Raw genomic sequence first — 22,090 nt, 5'->3', positions numbered from 1 at the left:
GACGCCACACAGTCATTTTGATGGGAGTTGCTGGGGGAGATGTCAGGAGGATGCCGGGAGACGCCACTGAAGGTAAACGCTATATATTTTTTTTAATTCTCTGGGTTTGCCTTCAGTAGAATGTGGCAGCCCTGCATAGTACAGCTCAGTAATGAAGCCAAACTCCTATTGTGAAATCAAGCAACTTTCTATTTTGAAGGAGCAGCAATGCAAAAAAAAAAAGAAGAAAAAAAAGGAGGTGTGTGCCAAGCACATGCGTTATACGTGAAACTTGTGTGTGTTTTGACACCCTCAAAAGTGTTTCATGCCATAAATATCATAAACATGAAAGTACAGTTGGTTGATAAAATACATTGAAGTTTGATTGTGAAGGTGCGTGTGTGGCACATACCTCTTATATTTAAGGGTGTGTATGTGTGTATATGTAGCATGTATCCTCATAGCTAGTAATCTGCCCTGCTTAACACAAACTCTGGTATCAGTGCAGACAGTGTTAGAGTTAATCCGAGTTTTCCCCTGCAGTAAGCAGCTATCTTGAGTGACAGGTGGGGTGGGCCTAGGGTCTGTGTTCTGTCCTATCAGGGCTCAGACCTAGGACCTTCCCCCTGGGTACAAAAGGGGCTGCAGAGCCAAATTCTAGTAAGTTGATTTCAGTGGAGTTCTGTTCTGTGCTGAGAGTTGGAAGTGTGAAGCAAGGGCACTGGTTCACCTTCCTTCCCCTCCCGCAGGAGAGTGGGATTCTACCCCTTACTCCAACAGGGAGTAAGGGAGCGGAGGATAGACCTTTTGGGCATCAAGCTCCTTGGGTTGATTCCAGGGACCAGAGAAAGAACAGTGTGTACATGTTGGTATGCTGTAAGAAGAATAAAGAGCCATCCTTTGTTTTATACTCCTGGCTGAGAGTGCAGTTTATCAGGGGGAGTGCAAGAGGGTTTTCCTGCAGCGACTGCACCCAGTTCTGCTGGGGCCTGCTAGAGATGGAGGCGCTGCACAACCATAAGAACTGAAAGGAACCCTGAAAGCCTGTCCTGTCTTCCCCACTACCATCGGCGGACACTCAGTATCCTGTAAGCCTCACAGGTACTGCACAACGAGAGTACAGGTGAAATCTCCCAGAGGGGTGGGGGAACACCTGATATATATATACATATATATATATATATATATATATATATATATATATATATATATATATATATATATACAGTGTTCGACAAACCTATACATTTGCTCGCCCCGGGCGAGTGGATTTAACCCCCGGGCGAGTAAATATTGGCCCAAGCAGCACACGTTTGGTACTAGGTGGCGAGTAGATTTTTTTGTGTGGCGAGTAGATTTTTTGGTGATTTGTCAACCACTGTATATATATATGTATATATATGTATATATATATATATATATATATATATATATATATATGTGTGTGTGTGTGTATATATATATATATATATATATATATATATATATATATATATATATATATATATATATATGTGTGTGTGTGTGTGTATATGCATATGTGTGTATGTGTGTGTGTGTGTATGTCTATGTCTATGTCTATGTATATGTGCGTGTGTGTATATGTATACACTGAATGTGTGTGTGTGTGTGTGTGTCTGTGTGTGTGTATATGTGGTCATACCAGACAGGGCCGTAGACTGCTTTTCTCCCCCTCCCCCCCCCCCACCCCTAGTGTTGGCGACCTTTTCGAGACTCCCCTTCTATCTCTCACACCCCCATCTTTCCCCCTCACCCACACACATAATATTCCCCCTCCACATCACACCTCACACCCCCCCTGCACCTCACATAACCCTCCCCCCCATGCACCTCAAATCACCCTCTCCCCCATGCACCTCACATCACCCTCTCCCCCCCTGCATCTCACATCATTCTCCCCCCTGCATCTCACATCACGCTCCCCCCCTGCATCTCACATCAATCACACCCCCCCTGCATCTGACATCAATTCCACCACCCCTACACATCGTGCACGCACCTTCTGTACCCTGCCTTCAAGCCTCCGAACTTCGCCCGCAACAGCAGCGGAGAGAGGCCTGCTGCAGAGGGGAAAGCTGGGGCCCGGTACCCATGTGCGGAGCTGCTTGCCCCGGGGCACCTGGAGCCCGACCAGAGGTCAGGTAATTGCCAGCGCCGGCCGGTACTGTGCTCCGGAGGGAGGGAGGGGGGGGGGGGAGGAGGTGTTTGTGTGTGTGTGTAATGCTGCTGCACATGCGCAGAATACAATTCTGCACATGCGCAGTCAGACACTTTAGTTATTTTTGTTGTGACAATTTTCAGGTTTATTCCCTATCAGATTTTTTTGGATGGCACTGCCACAAAAGAAGGGGGGGGGGGGGAACTAATAAAACTGCTCACCATTGATTGTTTTCTGAAACCTTCTTTCTAACTCACCTGTAATCACGGCAACGTTGGAATTAATCGCTGAAACATTCCCTTAATTGTTTTTAAGCCCTGTTACATAGTCTATAACAAGATAAGTGTATACAGTATTCCTTGCTACAATACCTGGTATTGCTGTTTCTGGCTTACATTTCCCAAACTATTAAACATATTATGAAACAACCTTACAAAGGCGGCGAAGGTGTTCTGTAGCTTAGTGCTTTAACTTTGCCGTGACGCCAATATACAGTACAATACTTTAGTGCTTTAGGACTGCATTTAAAAGCCTAGTACATAAAGGGAAAGTTTATGAACTAGTTAACATAAAGGCTTGCTTCGTATCTTGTAAAGCTGGTAATAGATGCAAGGCAAACCATGCATTCTGTTCAACTCAAAATCACTATGGGAAATTGTGCAATTGCAAAAAGGCATATTAATGAAATGAGCAGATGTAGTTAATACCCTGTCAGTGCTGAAATACTAGTGAGTTGAAATATTGTATGGAGGCGGGCGGAAAGATTCCTGATTTATGTCTGCAGCACTTTCCTTTCTATTGATCTTGTATGCCTTTGTTTAAGCCATTTTGAACAGTGCTGATTGTGTATCTAGTGATGGATTAGAATACGTAACAATACTAATAATAATAATTTGATGTATGTATATCTTTCTTTATATAGCGCCCTCCATGTACATGGCCCTTTCCAGCAGTTACACATATAACATAATAGGAATAAGCGCTTCATACATGAAAGTAGATGTAACCCCCCTTTGGGATTAATATGGCCTTAAGGGGTTAAATTGTGTGGGCCCCCACAGAGATAGGTGTAGCCCTGCTTCCTATAGAATGCAGGCCGCTACGATATGCTGTATAACCTGTAGGCTCACAGGGCCTAAGTCTCTGCCACGGAGAGCCTGGGGTACTCGCAAACTGGGTATAAGGGGTGCAGCGCCTCCACCTGCGACAGCTCCCACCAAAGGGGGAGTGGGTCTTCGCAGGACGTATACACAATAAATAGCAACACACAGCAGAATAACTTAACCAATAGACTTTACTTGCAAGAATATTCGTATGCATGCACAGATCAACTGTCCTCCCTAACGGAGACACTCTACTCGCGTCACGGTGGACGCCAACACTCCCGTATCCCCCCACCGGGTGATCCCACCCCGTGTCCAATCCCCAAGGAACAAGTCCTCCCCTCCTACAGGGAGTCAGGTGTATGTTTATATAAGAGTGTGACTGCGCAGCCACTCTGTCCCGAATGGAATGGAGAGTACCATTGGTGCACTTGCAGAAATACCTGCCGGGTACTCCGGTACCAAGTACCGCTACAATCTTCACAAAGGCTCCGTCCGAAGTAGATGTTGTCCGCACACCTTTGTGGGTATCCGGGGCGATCCCACCCGGACACTCGGGGTAGCTTAACAGGATCTGAGCCCAGACCTTGCGCCACTTAATACAGTCCAGCACCGATCGTATGATACTAACGGGGAATCAGGAACCTCGCTATGGCGGTCCCTAGCTCGGCTTGTCTCTACGGTGACTCAGGGGCTAACTGGGCTGGGGCAATGCGGCCTACGCAGGGGCGGTAAACCTCCCCCGCACCGAAGCTCCGTCTCCTCTCCTCCCAGCTCTCCAACAACGTGCGCGCAACCACCACCCTTTTATCCTCCAGAAACCAACCCATTGGTTCAATCCTAACACGGGGTCTCGCGGGTGCTATTGGGACAAATATCTCGCTACCTCCCTCCAATTAGAACTCTCCTCCATCGCGGGCTTTGGCAAAAACCAGTCTGCGCAAGCGCAACCTCTGGCTAGGTCAAATCTTACGGATGCCAATAGAACATGACGTCTTGCATGACGCGGAGCCTCCCCCCTCCCTTCCCCCATACCAAGGGTGAACAAGGGGATCCCGGCTACATAGGTTATAATGTAGATGAGTCTAGGATATAGGTTAAGGATCCCCTTTATTGTTTTATAGTTAGGGACAGTGCCCTACATTGATAGCGTCCACAGGAACGGCTCCAAACTAGTCTCATGATTCACATACAGGATGCCTATGCCTCAAAGAGGTTACCCAAGCCACAGCCCCGAGGCATAGCTGGATAAACCCAATCAGAGGGTCCATAGTTGACTCTAACCCAGAAGGCCATGAGGTGGGGATACTGACAGCAGACAGAGAGAAATTGTAGTACAAGGCCTGTCTGGGGCCCAAAGGAGTTGTCACTTAGGTAACATAAGTAGTCAAGCCTCAGACCCTCCCTAGCGGGCTGAGATTGGGGCAGCTAGGGAAGATGGATAGAGACAGCATCAGCAGAGAACAGTAATGAAGTAATACAAGAAGTGGATATATTATGAATGAGACTGTATCAATGGAGATTAATAAAGCTGCTTTATGTATGAATACAATTCCTGGTGCCCACCATTGCATTACCAATGCTCAGCCTACACAAATCTAGCACCCTGGCAGGCAACCAACACAGAGTAAGCCAACAAAAGAGACATGATGTAAACTCTTTAGGGGCCGGCAGGGAGGGTTTCATAGACATTAGGAAAAGGACTCCCTGCCCCAAAGAGCATACAATCTAAGTGGTAAGTAGGGAGAATGAACAGAGACAGTAGGAGGATGTTATGGTACTGTAAGTGTGTCTGCAAGTGGTCATGGTAAATGCATATGAGATAAATTGTGTCAGCCAACGGAGCTACCCACATGTTTCATTAAAGAGATGTGTTTTAAGATGGACATTAAAAGTGCAGAGAGAGAGGGAGTGCACAGAGTTTGAGGTGAAGGGCATTTAGATACAAAGGGGCAGAGGGCTTTAGATACAAAAGGGGTAGAGAAAAGACATCATTGAGCAGAACGCAAGAGTTGGGCAGGAGTATAGTGAGAAATTAGGATGAAATGTAAGGAGGAGCAGAAGAGTACATTTAGCCTTAAATGTGAGGAGGAGAATTTTGTAATTAGTACTGGATTGAATAGGAAGCCAGGAGAGGGATTTCAGCAGAAGAGACTGAGAGACTTAGGAGAGAATTTAAGTTATTCTATCAGCAGCGTTTATGAACGATTTTAGGGGAGATAGGTGAGAGGCAGGAAGGCAGTAAATACTGGTATTATTAATAAAATGTTGCTTTTGTTTGTGAGATATTTAATAATGGTATTCACTATATTTTTTGTAGAATCAGTATTTTGCTTGCCTTTAGATTAGGTTTTTTTAGTCACCAATATAAATAAATCATAATAACAGAGACAATCACAGCAACAATATAATTGTACACAACAATCAGCGTTTTATACAGATAGCCAATGGAACAGTAGTGTGGAAGTATCAGTGCGACAGAACATGAACAGGCTGGATATAAATCTTTATCTTAATGTCCTCTGAAGTATAATGGAGTAACTAATCAGATCCTGATTAGGAGATTGTTCCCCAGTAAAGTCCAAAAAAAGTAAACCATACTTACTGTCAAGTACTGTAACATACAGACATGGCAACCGACCATCACTATGGTATCGTAATAGTTTCTAAAACGAAGGCAAGGATGAAAAAAACATGCCAACTTCTTAAACTAATGTGCAAGTAAACTGGTCCAGATTCTTCTGCAGTATTCATACAAACAAGAACATCACTGTACACAAGGAGAGATTGCTACAATGCTATTGGTCACTCGGACACAACCAATACAGTAAAGATGTGTATCAGACCTAAATTGGAGCCAAAACCTGAGAAACGCTCATCCTCTGACTTTTTTCCTTCTTTTTAATAAACTTGTTGTCACGGCAGACAAGGACAGCACACCAGGGATCAATTCGCCAGACAGAAACACAGAGATTATAAAATGTATTTATTGGAAAAAGGAATAACCACAAATATATACAGCAAAACAACACACATACTTACAACTGGGAAACTGGGGTACCCTATAAATGTAGGTGCATGGAACTCCCTAAAGAGATTTACCCTGTTCCTTATTCCTGCAGTGCGTCCACTGCAGCTGCTCCCAGCTTCCTTCCAGGTGCCCCCTGGTCTCCTGGTCCCTGAAGTGCTGAAACCAGGAACTAGAACAATAATACATGAACAGGGCAGCCAAACAGGTAGCTTGTGGCAAACAGTTACATCCTATGAGAAATTACTATACTCTGCACTGAGGCAGTGTGAGAGAATAGTATAAGGCCAGCGGGCCAATCACAGGAGAGAGGTGTGAGGGCATTCCTCCAATGAGAGAGCACCGAGGCAGGACTGCAGTAATTGCCAGCACAACTGGATGTGAGGCGAGGTTGTCTGGAAACAGCACAGTTCTGTTAGGAAAGGGTTTCCACCAAACCCAGGAACGGATTCCTTACAGTACCCCCTCCCCCCTTTCGGTCAGAACTCCGGGCGAACAGGATCACTCATAGATCTGGGGGACATAGAATTGTTTCTGAATTGTCTAGTGCGGGAAGTAGAACCGTAATCCAGCAGTTCATTGGCGAGTACCATCTTTAGACATGAGAGTAGTGGTGCTGCGATTCTTGATGCGCAGAAAGCATCACAAAATGTTTTGGAAATACAGAGCTTTGCCAGAACAGGAGAGTCCAGAACAGGGACGTCCGAGAGGCACAAGACAGGTGCCCGTTAGTCCACGCTAGTCCCAGAGTACAAGACAACACAGAGTGATTGTTGGTCGGTTGTGGTAGAGGGACATCCTGGAAGAGCAATGGCATTGCTCAAATGGGTACGTAGAAGTTTGTGAGAAGCTATTAGTCCTAAGGAAAACTGGACAGTCATTAGTGACGGTAGAGGGTGGGTGGGTTCACTGAAAGATACTGATATAATTCTTTTGATATAGTCCAGGCCCGTTATCCCAAACAAGTCGAGTGTGACAGTAGTAGAGTTTATGTAGTTTTCTGCTGTGGCACTGGCAATGATAGGAGGCATTCCTGGGCATCTGTGATTTAGGGAGCATCAGGTCCGAAGTCTGGACATCCGGGAAGGGTGCAGTAGGCACCAAACAACCCGCAGAGAAAAGCATGCCCGTATCCACCGTGGGAGCACAAGAAATAGGAACGGACACCGCAGGCAAGGTAAAGAAGTCCAACAGGGGTGTTTCAATCTTTGGCGAGGGCAACATGAAATCCATAGGAAACACTTCAGGCAACACACGGGGCCCTGCGGGCATAGGGTCTACTAGCAAAGTGAGAAAGCTTGGATCCATACAGACTTTATCCGGTACAGCAGGAAGCAAGGTGAGTGGTAAACCTGACTTAGAAACAGAAGTCTTGGATTTAGAACTGGGTACTTCAAGCACAGCGGAAGGATCAGGACAACACAAACTTGACTGAGGAGTGGAAGTCCCAGTCAGAGGCTTCACGCGATACTGTAGGAGAAACAGTACTGAATACCTCTGTTTCAAACAGGTTCATGGCTAAGGTGGATTCATGGGTATTCCTTTTAGATTGGGCTAAAGTTTCAGAAGAAATCTCAGGGAACTCAGTAGCAGGAACTTTAGCTGGGACAGGGAGATGAAAGCAATGAACTTCAGGGGCTGCATAATGTGCAAGGTGTGCCTTTAAACCAGGGGTTGAGAATTATCAAGGGTTAAATCAAGCAGTGCACGAGAGTCAGGGGGAAGAAGATTAGACTTGGAAACTGGGGCTATAGAAGGTTCATCTTCAGGCTCTAGGATGGTGACATTGGCTTTGGGGATACAGGAATGCACAAAGGGTGTCTCAAAGGGTTTACAAGCAGGGGTTAAAGCAGGCACAACCTCAGTCAGACAAATGAGAGGTAGAATCGAAACCAGGGATTGTGGCAAACTCTTCTTTTGGTTTAAGAGGAGCAAAATAAGTTTGGTAATTTTCAGGAGAAGGGGGTATATCCAAAGATTTAGAAACAGGACTAGCAGCGCAGGGGAACCGTTCAGTAACAGTGTAGCTGGCGAGGAGAAGGTCATGCTGTTTTATGCACTGATCCAAAGCTAGGGACGCTTCATGGAGCGTACTTTGAACCTGCGCCAGTTGCACAGGATTCACTTTCTCCCAGGTAACAGGGGAACCAGGAGAAGGGACACAGGAGAGCAGGGTCTGTTTTGACTCCCTAAGTTGCTGGGCCTTAATAAGGAGCTCTTTACGAAGCAGTCTTTCAGACGGAGTTAGACCTTCATACAGGACTGGTGTTGCAGGCGGGGGCATTATTTCAAACAGGAACCGGTCTGCAGACAGTATTTCGGACAGGAACATTCCCACCTTCACCACAGGGCGGTCTGAGCTTGTGGGGCCGAGCATACTGTAATGGACGTGCTCGCCACAAACCGGGACCGGACCGCGGGGCTGAGGTAGGGATGTGAATACACCGACCTTAGACCACAAAGCCGGTTCTGGATTGCGCAGTTCATAGTCATTCGTAGCAGGGTCAGGGTTGGAGAGTGTAGAGTAATCCTTAGGCAAGCCAGGGTCAGAGTTGGAGACGTCAGGGTAATCGAAATCCAGGCTGGAGTTCGGCAACAAGGAATCAGGTACGCTGTGCTTCAGCATAGCAGCTGCACTGTTGGAATGGCCTCTGCGCGAGGAGCGGGAGTGGCCCATAACGAAGGCCTCTGCAAGGCATGAAGGCAGCAGGCCTCAGGAAACAGGAAGCTGAAGGTTAACGCTGGAGATCCAGCACTTCAGCATAGGAACCAGGACACGGCCTCTGCAAAGGACAAATGCAGCAGGCCCCAGGAACCAGACCTCGGCAGAGAAGGCAGCAGGCCTCAAGGAAAAGGAAGCTGAAGGATTGCGCTGGGGATCCAGCGCTTCAGCACAGGAACCAGGACACGGCCTCTGCAATGGAGAAATGCAACAGGCCCCAGGAACTAGAACAATAATACATGAACAGGGCGGCCAAACAGGTAGCTTGTGGCAAACACAGTTACATCCAATGAGAAAGGACTTTGCTTGGCACTGAGGCAGTGTGAGAGAATAGTATAAGAAGGCCAGCAGGCCAATCACAGGAGAGAGGTGTGAGGGCATTCCTCCAATGAGAGAGCACCGAGGCAGGACTGCAGTAATTGCCATCACAGGTGGATGTGAGGGGAGGTTGTCTGGAAACAGCACAGCTCTGTAAGGAAAGGGTTTACACCAAACCCAGGAACGGATTTCTTACAAGCTGCCTTTACCACTCCAAGTTTAAGACAAGGGTCGAAACACGTAGGAGTGGGAGCACCTGGCAGGACCCCCTGACTCTCTCTTATCTGAGAGCAAGTAGCTATATCCAATGTGACTTTGTTGCCATGCACGTTTAGGATTCTGGACTGATATGGATATAATTGCAAGACAGTTACTACATTTTTTTCTGAACAACTCTGATTGTGTCCACTAGGCACTTTTTTGACAGTAACTTCTTCATTTATGGCCAGTTATATCTAACACTGTTAGTGTGGATACAGCCATTTCATTACAGCATACACATGCTAGCTTTTGCATGAGGAGTAGTGCATTTCACCATAGTGTGGATAGGGTATAATTTATATGTTCTACCTGTATTATTTCACCACCATTACATTCACCTCCTCTTATTGTGGTGTGTAGTGACACATAACCTTGTTTGGTTAAGATTACTCTTTCATTTGCTACTCAGTAGTGTATTGCTGGTTACCAGTCTTGCTATTCCGTTATAGACAGACTCACATTTGAGTACCCTTACTCCTATTTACATATCGTGTGTTTCTATATGCCAATTGTTTTATTGTTATTCAATTTGGCTTGTGCATCTTTGGTCTCTTGCGGATACGTGCAGGGAGTCTATGCTATGTTTTAGCACTTTTTCTGCATTGTTTTTTATATCGTATGTGATATTCAATAAACTTTTGGTTAACTTTGGTAAACCTGAGTGCTTCTTTAGGGAATCTTTTTCTGTTGTTATATATATATATACACACACACACACACACACACACACATAATAGAGATGAATTATTGACAGGTAGGCTTGACCTTTATTAAAGGCTGTCACATTTACCCCTACCTTTTCATAATAAAAAAAGTTAAATTGTGAAAACTTTCAAGATCTAAGCAAAGTGTCAATATGTAAAAAACTAAACCCAATACCAATGTAGTTCCTCCAAAATTAAAGCCAAAACACATTTCTTTTTTTTTAGAACAAAAACTAAAAACACACCCACACTTACAATCCAGTATATGTTTTTTTAAATGGAAACGATTCATGTATAAAGTCCAAACTGGTACAACAGAGCCATCCCCACATTGGTTTAAATTTCTCAACCTCATTGCAGTACAAATCAGCAACTTTTCTTAAAAGTACAAATAAATACACCTGGGCAGCCAAAACTACTCCAGGGCAGGCCTGGATAATCCATTGGGCAAAATAGGTACAGTGCACAGGGCCTACGAAATAGTTTTATGCCCCCAAAAATCTCAGATGGCTAAAAAAGGAAAAATTAAAACTGCTAAATCATACTTAATAATTTGCTTTTATTTAATTACTTTACAAAACCTTTTTATTTTAATAATACATCTACAAATGTTGAAGTTTGTATACACATGCATGTAATGTTAAATAAAATTGAGATATTATGGAAAGTTGAATAATCAAGAATTAATAATAAGTAGTGTAACAGCGTAACAGAATAGCACAATGTGGAGTGTTGGATATCTAAATTAAGTTTAATGTTATTGGCTCTGACTTAAGTAAATGTACATTAAACATTAACTTTGCTACTTTTGTTAGCAAAATTACGGTCTACATCTTCCAAAAATAATTTTTGCTCCTTCTCAATTGAAATTAGTGCCAGTGAAGATAGGTGTTTCTGCCTCATGGTGAGCTAAGACAGTTCTTTATACATTTCAGCTTTGAAAAAGAGCGCTCCCATTCACAGTTTGTTCCAAAAATAGCCAGACAGTCTAAAATCAATGTTAACATTTGGAAAACTTGTCACCAAATTGTCTGCTATTTGTGCTCTGATCATTTCTGGCACAGATTTCTTGTCTGCATACATACGTGAGAACAATAGATCTGTGAACAGGGCTGCCAACAGAAATCATGGAGCCTGGGACAAATGAAAGGAGCAGGCCCCCAAACCCAAAGCCATAGCGCACCCCCCCCCCCCCGAACCAATAGCGCACCTACCACGAAAAAATATCTTTTAGCACGCAACTTTTACTTAACTGTTTTCTTATTGTGATACAGAAAAAAACATTACAATGCAACCTGTTTATTTTTATATTTTCAACAAAAGACATGTGACTGCCTGCCTGGGTGGGTGGGTGAGTGAATGACAGTAGAATGACAGTGGGTGGATAGGTGGGTGAATGACGGTGGGTGGGTGAATGAATGACAGTGGGTGGGTGGGTTTGTTGAATGAAAGACGGTGGGTGGATGAATGACAGTGGGTGGATGAATGACATGGGTGGGTGGATGAATGACAGTTGGATGAATGACAGTTTAGATGAATGACAGTGGGTGGATGAATGACGGTGGGTGGGTTTGATTGAATGACAGTGGGTGGGTGGATGGATGAATGACAGTGGGTGGGTGGATGGATGAATGACAGTGGTTGGGTGGATGGATGACAGTGGGTGGGTGGATGGATGACAGTGGGTGGGTGGGTGGGTGGATGAATGACAGTGGGTGGGTGGATGAATGACAGTGGGTGGGTGGATGGATGAATGACTGTGGGTGGGTGGATGGATGAATGACAGTGGGTGGCTGGATGGATAACATTTGGATGAATGACAGGGGGTGGGCGGGGGGATGAATGACAGTTTGGATGAATGACAGTGGGTGGGTTGGTGGATGAATGACAGTTTGAATGACAGTTGGTGGGTGGGTGGGTGGGTGGATGAATGAATGACAGTGGGTGGGTGGGTGAATGAATGACAGTGGGTGGGTGGGTGAATGACAGTGGGTTTCGAATGAATGATGGTGGGTGAATGACGGTGGGCGGGTGGATGAATCACAGTTGGATGAATGACAGTGGGTGGGTGGATGAATGACAGTGGGTGGGTGGATGAATGACAGTGGGTTAGTGGATGAATGACAGTGGGTGGGTTGATGAATGACAGTGGGTGGGTGGGTGGATGAATGACAGTGGGTGGGTGGGTGGATGAATGACAGTGGGTGGTAGATGAATGACAGTGGGTGGGTGGTTGGGTGAATGACAGTGGGTGGGTGGATGACAGTGGGTGGGAGACAGCGACTGGGTGACAGTGACTGGGTTGGTGGGAGACAGTGACGGTGACTGAGAGACAGTGACTGGGTGGGTGGGTGAATGACGGTGGGTGGGTGAATGACGGTGGGTGGGTGGGTGCGAGACAGTGACTGGGTGGGTGAGAGACAGGGACTGGGTGACTGAGTGACAGTGACTGGGTGGGTGGAAGACAGTGACTGTATGGGAGACAGTGACTGGGTGACAGTGACTGGGTGGGAGAGAGTGACTGGGTGACAGTGACTGGGTGGGAGAGAGTGACTGGGTGAGAGAGTGACTGGGTGGGTGACAGTGACTAGGTGGGTGACAGTGACTAGGTGGGGGACAGTGACAGTGGGTGACAGTGACTAGGTGGGTGACAGTGACTAGGTGGGTGACAGTGACTAGGTGGGTGACAGTGACTAGGTGGGTGACAGTGACTAGATGGATGACAGTGACTGGGTGGGTGACAGTTGGTGACTGGGTGGGTGACAGTGACAGTGGGTGACAGTGACAGTGGGTGACAGTGACAGTGACTGGGAGGAGTAACGTACCTTGACCGGGTGGGTGCAGCTTGCCACTGGATGCTTCCCCCTCCTGCTCCCGATAACCCCACGGCAGCTGCCCGGTACGGGAGGTGGGCTTGAGGAGGGGGCGCGGGAGGTGGGCTCGGGAGCACGGGAGGTGGGCACGGGAGGTGGGCTTGGGGGGGGGCCACGGGAGGTGGGCTCGGGGTGGGGGCATGGCATGTGGGCTCGGGGGGCACGTGGGCGCGCGGGAAGCTGGCCGCAGGGGGAAGCGGGCTGCAGGAGGAGCTAGTACTTCCCCCTCCATCCCACGTTGGGAGCGAGGGGGAGCGGGCCGCAGAGCAGCTTGTACTTCCCCCTCCTTCCCACGTTGGGAGCGAGGGGGAGCGGGCCGCAGAGGATCTTGTACTTCCCCCTCCATCCTACATTGGGAGCGAGGGGGAGCGGGCCGCAGAGGAGCTTGTACTTCCCCCTCCGTCCCACGTTGGGTGCGGGGGAGGGGAGGAAGGGGGCCCTGCTCATGCGCGCCGGAACCGCGGAAAATCGCCGCCATTTTTTAAAACTTTTTTTTTTTTAAATGTGTTTAATTAACTGGCCGGGCCACCCTGACCCACGGAGCCCGGGACACCAGTGCTTTTTGTCCCCCACTGTTGGTGGCTGTCTTTGAATGCATGTTCGAGATCTGATGGATATGTATCTATTAATGCCTTGTGCTAGAACCTTTTTTCTGCCAAGGGCCATTTGGATATTTATAACATCGTTCACGGGCCATACAGACATAGACAGGCAGGCACACAGCAGGCATGTAGGCACACAGAACCCCGCCCCCCTACCTCTGGTAGTTGCTGCTGCTGGGGGGATCGTGTAGGGCGGATGCTGGGGTAAGTGCGGGGTGGACCTGCTGGAGAAGCATGAGGGAAGTGCGGGGAATGCTGCAGGGACTGCTGCGGGGGGAGTACAGTGGCTGCTGGGGATCGTGTAGGGCTGCCAGCGCCTCACACCACCTCCTCCCTCCTCCCGATCGGGCGCACGGCGGCCATTTTTAAAAAAATTAGCGTGACCCCAGTTATAGCAGTTGCCTTAGCAGGGCCAGACCAAATGATTTTGAGGGCCTTATACGGCCCTCGGGCCTGACGTTCCCCACCCCTCTTCTAGACCCACTTCATCACTGAACATAGATCTATCAACAGGAAAAGTAAACCTTCCATTCAGTGTGGTGTATGCTGCTCACCGTCTGCCCATCTCAATGATAAGTTTATCCATTATAGGATAGTAGGACTATTTTGGGGGATCAATGATTATGAGAGCGCCCTGGGTCTACATATACTTTAATCCAGCCCTGTTCCAGGTCCTCATATGCACTGGCAGCTCAACTCACAAATCAAATCACCATATGTAAATTAAATGCGCTATTATATTTTAAAAGTATAGCAACCTGAACATTTCAATACCAAAGAAACAACATTAACAGGAGATCATCTTTTTCATAGGCTTAAAAGACCACAGGTGGCCTAGGCAGTATTATCCCTTAATTCTATTTGTTGCTTTAATCACAGAAAACCTTCTTAACATGTAATTTGTGACATGTGATAATTAGATATTTCAATTCACTGGCCCTGTGATGTTGGTAATGCTTGCCCGATCATTGGAGGTGACATTTTATCATTTATACAAAAAAGTTATTTTTCTTTTCACATCACATCTTTCAACAAAAAGCAAATCAAATTACACTCACATTTTTAGTATCGCATGATGGGAAGCAGAATATGAACAGGAAAAGGCCAACATAGAAATTCATTTTTTTTTAGCAACAAGAGCTGAATGACAATTTGGCAACTAAAATACCAAAAGTGTAAAATGTATACCTATAGAATGAAGATTACGGAATAAACACGTATTTTTAGAACTGCTGCGGTATCTGTTATTCTTGTGAAATATACGGTCCTTGTTGAATATCCTGTAAAATAGCTTTCTCCTTGATAGAAAGATTAAAGCTCTATTGCTTTGATTGGGGATTAAATCTTCCCATAGAGAAGGTGGCTACTCACTAGGGTTGCCAGGTGTCCAGTACTGAACCGGACTGTCTTGTATTTGGACACTCTGTCCAGTAAAATATTAGAGGTAATTCTGGACATGGATGTGTCCGGCATTACTTCTCTAGACATAGTGACCTGACCGGCTTGGGGGGCCATGGGGTTTACCCGAGCAGGGAGAGAGTAGGACTGCTGCTAAGAGGCTGGGAAGCTTCCTCCTTCCTGATTGGCTGCTGCTCGGTAATGCAGCCTGTCAGGAGCCTGGGGGTGGGGCCAAGGAAAAGAGGAAACAGCATGGAGCTGAGAGGGGTGTGTGTGTTTCTTGAGCGCGTCGCACCTTTCACCATTGTGTCCGGTATTTTTGGAGAAGCCGCCTGGCAACCCCCGTTGGCCGCCTGGCAAGCCACATAGCATAGTGAAAAAGGGCCTTAGCCTTCAGGCATCAGAAAATCACCTTAGCAGTGCACAATAACAGCCATATAAAAATATTGTTTTTCCTTATACATCACATATGTAATTTATGGCTTACTCCAATAGTACTGAGCACTTTCAATTATCCTCAGGCACTTTCAATTATCCTCTTTCTAACCATGTGTTAGGTAGACAGGAAAATGTTGCTGTTATTCTTTGTGAAAGCTTGATCCAGTGTGATATAATGTGCACATGATTAAATCATGTACGCCACTCTACGTATGCATAATCAGGCATACCGACATGGGGAGGGGAAAGGGGACAAGTGTACCAGGCCCAGCCAGCCAATCCCCTTCCTCTGCTTGGCCCATGCCGAACACATCACTGCACTGGTGGTCCCCTCTTTCCTGCTCAACAGTAAGGATGCCCACTAACTCTGTCAGCGGGCCTGTGCATGCAACTGGGCTTTTTTATTATTCCTCATGCACTAAAGTGCATTACTGAATGATATTCCAGGTGTATGTGTAAGGGAAGTTTGCTGCCCAAATGATCTAGTTTGTTCCTGTCCTGGTTAAAGAGGTATCAGGACCATGCAAAAAAAACACACAGATTGAAGTTGAACAACTTAATAACTCTATAAATCAATGCTTGCAGGTATGGTAACGAAATATAGTCATGTGATTACTCTGTGGATGCAATTCTGTGAATAGGTAATGGTTGGTAAAGAGAAACCCAAGGGCTAAAGGTAGGTCCTCCAAGAGAAATTCACTTGATTGCACACCACAATACATAAAATATAACGTTTAATAGTCACTTAATTAAAACATTTATCACAATAAACTAAAATGAGTACGTAGGAGTATTCTGAATAATGGAGAGAATAGGTGAGACACTGTCTGCATTCAGTATGCTTAATTACCCAGGCCATAAAACATGACAGAGTGTCTCAGACACTGTATCAGAGAGTGCTAGAAACATGCAGGGATATGATGTGGCTGCAGAGTTGCATGCTGTCACAGTGAGAAAGAATCAGTTACTACCCCAGAAGCCTGTCCTGTTTCCCTCCACAACACCGTAGGAGACTCAAATCTACTGTGAGCCAGCAGGTATGCACCACACCACACTGTGTAATGGAAGAATCTCACAGAGGGGAGGGGGGAGGGGAAACACTGTTACATAGTATAATTGAGTGATTCCTAACAAGGTATCTTATACACAATGAATCCTTTGCCTTGATTAAGCTTAATCAACCCGCAATACAAAATACACAATTAATATCATAAAATACGCTTAATCAAGGCAAAGTATTAATTGTGTATAAGATACCTTGTTAGGAATCACTCAATTATACTAATTGTATTTTGAATACATTTATATGTTCAAAACTGCATATCAAATCCTTTCGAAACCTCGGCATACCAGTATTGCTTTATAATATTCATCAGTTCCTTATTCATGCGCCAGGGTGATTTTTCCCTTTTCCTCAGTTGGAGTCAGCCTAGCTTCCAAAGAAATGCAAGAACTAACTGCAGTGCATGAAATGGCACCAGGGAAATTACATTGTATTAGTGAATTCTGTTGAAAAAAGACGTTCAAAGTTTCTAAGTACTGTGGTCTACATTTTCGCTTCATACATATCTAATTCTACCGTATGGATTTTATTCCCAATTCAGAAAGAAAGTTCCCAGGTTAAACCTCTGAGTGAACAGTTGGAAAATGAATTAGCAACTTGCAGTGCCATTTAACATTTGTTGACATTTATTTAATGTCAATGGATAACACATTAGTTAAAGCAAGGTAAGCGACACAGTTGAGGTAAGTTAAGTACATTCATAGGAAAGGAAGGTGATCAGTGGAGTACTTCAAAAATAGATAATTATATACATACGTATATGGGACTTACAAATGCCAAAAAGTGCAAAATCATGCACTTGGGTCACAAAAATAGTAAAGAGAAAAGGGGCCAGGGAGTCATTATTTCAGGTAACTTAAAAGTAGACAAGCAATGTAGCAATGCAACGGGGAAAGCCAGCAGGATGTTAGGTTGTTTAGGGGAGGTAATAGCAGCAGAAAGAGTAATGATCACAATTTATAGATCATTGGTAATAATTCACTGTATTCAGTTCTGGAGACCGTATCTCCATAAGGTCATTAATAAATTAGAGATTGTGCAAAGAAGGGCTACTAAAATGGTGCTTAGTCTACATCAGTAATTTCCAACCTTTTTTGTTTGGAGGAACCCTTGAAGTATTTAGAAAAATCTCGGGGAACCCTTATCTGGCTGACACATATTAGGTTCGACAGGGGTCAGTCACAACATTTCATACCTCACGAGCCACTTCTATTTCCCACCCTCTACCCATGTATTTCTCTCCCATCCATCTCACTAACTCTCCCCTTCCCGCCTCGCATGTATTTATCCCTTGCGTCTCACTCTTACTCCCTCTTTTCCTCACTCACTCACTCCTGCCCTCCTCTCTTCTCTCACTCTCGCCCCTACCTTCCGTCAATTACGCTACTCTCACTCAATCCACCCTACAAAAAAAAAACACCCCCAGGGGGAGGGGAGGTCTGTGGTCCATAGGAGGAATCCCTGAGACTGCTTCAAGGAGCCCCTGGTTGGGAATCACTGGTCTACATCATAAAACGTATCAGGAAAGGTTGTCAATATGTTCAGTTTTCAGGATAGATGAGAGAGGTAGGATGTTATTGACATTCAAATATAAAGTATGAAGGGTTTCAACAAAGTACAGGAATCATATTTCAGAGAAAGAGAAATGCTAGATCAAGAGGTCATTCTCTGAAGCTGGAGGGTGAGCTCAAGGGAATTGGGAGGAAGTACAGTACTTTTTCAGACAGGGTGGTGGATTCTTGGAATACCCTCCCAATAGAGGGAGTAGAAGCTAATACATAAGAAAAAGAAAAATGCTTGGGATATACATATCTTTTTTATATATGTGTATATGTATAAAAGGAAGCCAAGGATCAAATATGTTCTGAGATTTTATAACAGATAACCATGTCATTGGAACTCTAGCTGGAACTCTAGGTAAACAATGCACCCGATAAACGTATCTTTGTGATACCATTAAAAACATTTATATACAGAGATGTAAAGAATTGTGGCTAAACTGACGTTAGTAAACATTCTTTTGTACTGCTTCTACATTAAAGTGACATACTCAGTCTACAGTAAATGCTAAGTACCACTAAACACTCTTTTGTGGATATGAAACCTGAATAATACAGAAGGTAAGTAAGTAATTACCCTATTAGTTGGTTAAATATATGTACCACATATTAAAGTGAAGAATAATTGACATGGGATACACATTCTTGGTATACTTAGAAGTGATGTCATTCTGTAAAGATACACATATGAATGTGCTCCCTTTACAGAAAAGCTGAATATACAAACCGCTCATTTAAACCCTTTGGGGATAAAGTTCACAGGGTATATATCCATTTGGATTCAATTCTTAACAGAGCTATGTCCAAGTCACCTTTGGGTGCTCCCAGGGTCATGTGGTCTATGCCTTGAAAAGACAAAAGTCACATCTCCTCCATGTACTTGTAATATGTCTGGCAACTGGTGTATCCTTTAGATTTTTAATTGTACTAGCGTGTTCTAAAATACGTCAGCGGAATTCGCGTGATGTTTTTCTCATTGTGAATCTCTTGGTATTATCACTGTTTGGGAACACTTTTGGGGGAAACATGAACCTGCACACTTTACACATACCGCATTGATGGGTTCCTATTATCTTTTTAGGATTTAGCCAAGTGTTCACTTGCTTTCTTTGGTAATGGCTGTGAACTAGATTATCTGAAAGGTTTCTTGGATGCATGGTTTATAAGCAATTGTGCTAGAATGTTTGAATATGTACTTTCACTCTATTAGGAACACATATTTGTGTCCATCTCTCTAGCAAGACACTCTAAAATAGAGTATTCATGGGGGTATATTTTGACACTATATTCTAAGATCAAATTAATTTTGTAGCAACTACATATTTGCTACACTCTACGTGTCTCTATTAATTCCTATATACTTCTATATGGTATTATAGAAGAGGACATGTATATGACTGTCACATATACTCCAGCAGCCAAGCGCTACACTGTAGGTTTTAATTAGTTCATGTTTTATGTTATCTTCATATATTAATACAATTGAATTATTTTGTATATTTGTGGAGGTGTGTGCACCAATAGGGATCTCTTTCTCTTTTTCTACACACTCCTAGTGTAGACACAATTGTACAATACAATGAATTACAAATGCACATGTTTGCAATGTTTAGAGAGAAAGGGGATATGAAAAATGATCACATCTCAGGCTTTAAAAGCGCACCCCCATAGCAACATCTGTTGGATTTGCAATAAAAGGAAATCACTGTGACATGCATGTAACACTTTCTCTTCATCAGGGGTGCGCAAACGTTTTCGTCTGCGCCCCCCTGCCTGCTCTCCCCCTCTGCTTGCGCCCCACTGCCTGCTCCTCTCTTACCTTTTGTCCGGCGTCTTCTGACATCACATCCTCATGTGATGTTGCGGCGCCATGTGACCCTGTGGCGTCAATTGACGCCACAGTGCCAGGAGCCGCCGGAGACCAGGAAAGGGACTTACAGAAGCCTCGCGTGTGCTCGCCCGGCATTTAATTTAAATGCTTTGGGGAAGAGTGCAAAACCTCTGCAAGTGCCGCATGAACAAAGCGGAAATCTTCCCGAGCAAAGGGGGGACAGCTTTTCAGCATGTCACATAGGAGAGCAGACCGAAGAATGGCTTTCTTAAATGATATCCAAGGTACTGGCCGTGCTGCAGAACGTGGTCACTGTGCATGGAGGAATGTTTCATTAAGTGGGTACATTTACTTAATGAATTCATGGACATTCCACTCCTAAAGGTGTCATGCTTGGTATCTCTGAACCGATTCCCTGTGCTGCACTGTCTCCTAAGGAGCCACAGGTGACAGGCTTTGCATCCCAGCTCTGTGACTACACATCACATGGCTCCTGCTATTTTTAGACACGAAGAGTCTGAAGCAGTGCTATTCTGGTCACCAACTTTCCTGATGCCGCCTCTGATTCCCACTCCAACCCCTCCCCCTCCATCACACAGCCTACCTGCACCTGAGAAACAGGCACAGATTCTGAGGCACAATCACACTCAGATTACAGGGCCTTAGGGGTTGAAGTGTGATGTACATAACATACTGTACAGTAGATATACTATAATAAGGTCTGCTGCAACTGTGCATTTTTAGCACCCTTGTAAGAGCTGTGAATTCAGTAATCTGTCTTGATATAATTGTTATAGAAATAAAACAAAAGACAAATGTATGAAAAAGGGCATCACGTCTGTCTCTAAAGGGGCAGTTCCTCTTAGCAACATAAAATATGTTGGGCAAGCAGTAAAGCGAAAGCAATCAGCCATGCAACACCTTCTCTATTTTATCATTTGTGTCGTAGTTATGGGTGAAAGTTTCTCAAATGTAAGCGCGCAAACATAAACTAAAAAGAGAACAGCAGTATAGCAGAATATACAATACAAATTGTATGTTTTATGGGTCAATTAAGGACTTACAAAAAATAGATGTGTACGCCTATATATAATAATAATAACAATAATTTTATTTCATATAGCGCCTTTCTTTCAGTGAGACTCAACATGCTTCACAATTACAGTATAGTGTGCGGTACACAGCACACGGGACTTTCTACAGACACATTCCCTGCCCATATGAGCTTACAGTAGATGCTTTTGGTTCATCTACTCTACATAATACAAAATTGAAAAACTACTGGACGGTTTCAGAATAATGTATATTTTCAGGATGAAGATTAAATGCTATGAGAGAAAAATAGACCATGAAAGTGGAAGCAAAAATGTAATCTGAAGGACAATAAACACTGACTTTTCCCTGTACATATTTGGACGGATTGTTCCAGTTTCAATTCGTGCGGATGAATGCAAAACCGACATTGGATCCGATCCGCACGGATTATAAGAATCCTCCAATGCGTTGCGGAATCCGCGGATTGGATAGTAAGTGATTAAAAAAAATCCGGAAACACAAATCGCCCCTTTTTGAGACTGATTTGCGGAAATCCGCCGACCATCTCTAGTCGCAACCACTCTTTATAAATGTGATCAATAAGCAGATTGATGTTTCAAATGGATTCCCTATCTTCGTGGAGGTGTCAGGTGACCAGCCCATCAGTCAGTGTCAAAAGGGCATCCTTTTTAAAGCGCAGAGAAGAAAGTCGGATGACTTAGTCACCATGATAAAAGGACCTATGACCCATCACATCTGCCCATAATGGTTACTATTCCAACATCAGTGTCTTACTATCTAATGAAAATAAGTTAAAAAAAAAACCATTGTATTAATGGTCAATAATTTGCCTCGGACAGGCATGTACTCTTTTCTTCCGTCGGTTTATTTGGAGGGTGTATACATACAATACTTGGTTAAATGCTGAATAAATTAAACAATGTCACCACAAAGCCTGTGAACTCTATAGCTGCTGAGTGGGTTATGCATTACATTG

General features: G+C 44.6%; 1 protein-coding gene across 4 annotated transcripts in view; it reads right to left on the bottom strand.

The window, feature by feature from the left end:
- PPP1R1A (protein phosphatase 1 regulatory inhibitor subunit 1A) overlaps positions 1-22,090 on the bottom strand; it is a 138,955-nt gene that overhangs the window by 72,650 nt on the left and 44,215 nt on the right. For 2 of the 4 annotated variants that reach the window (XM_075591712.1, XM_075591713.1), the window contains exon 1: positions 20,047-20,085. The exons of the other annotated variants lie outside the window; for them this stretch is intronic. In XM_075591712.1, coding sequence (XP_075447827.1) covers positions 20,047-20,070 — 24 coding nt within the window. In that variant the 5' untranslated portion in view covers positions 20,071-20,085. Of the gene's footprint in view, positions 1-20,046; positions 20,086-22,090 lie in introns of those variants that run through there. 4 annotated transcript variants of the gene reach the window in all.

The sequence above is a fragment of the Ascaphus truei genome, chromosome 3, assembly GCF_040206685.1.
Source record: "Ascaphus truei isolate aAscTru1 chromosome 3, aAscTru1.hap1, whole genome shotgun sequence".
Classification (NCBI taxonomy): Eukaryota; Metazoa; Chordata; class Amphibia; order Anura; family Ascaphidae; genus Ascaphus; species Ascaphus truei.
Note: the sequence above shows the minus strand (reverse complement) of the source record. Positions and strands in the feature narration are given on the sequence as shown.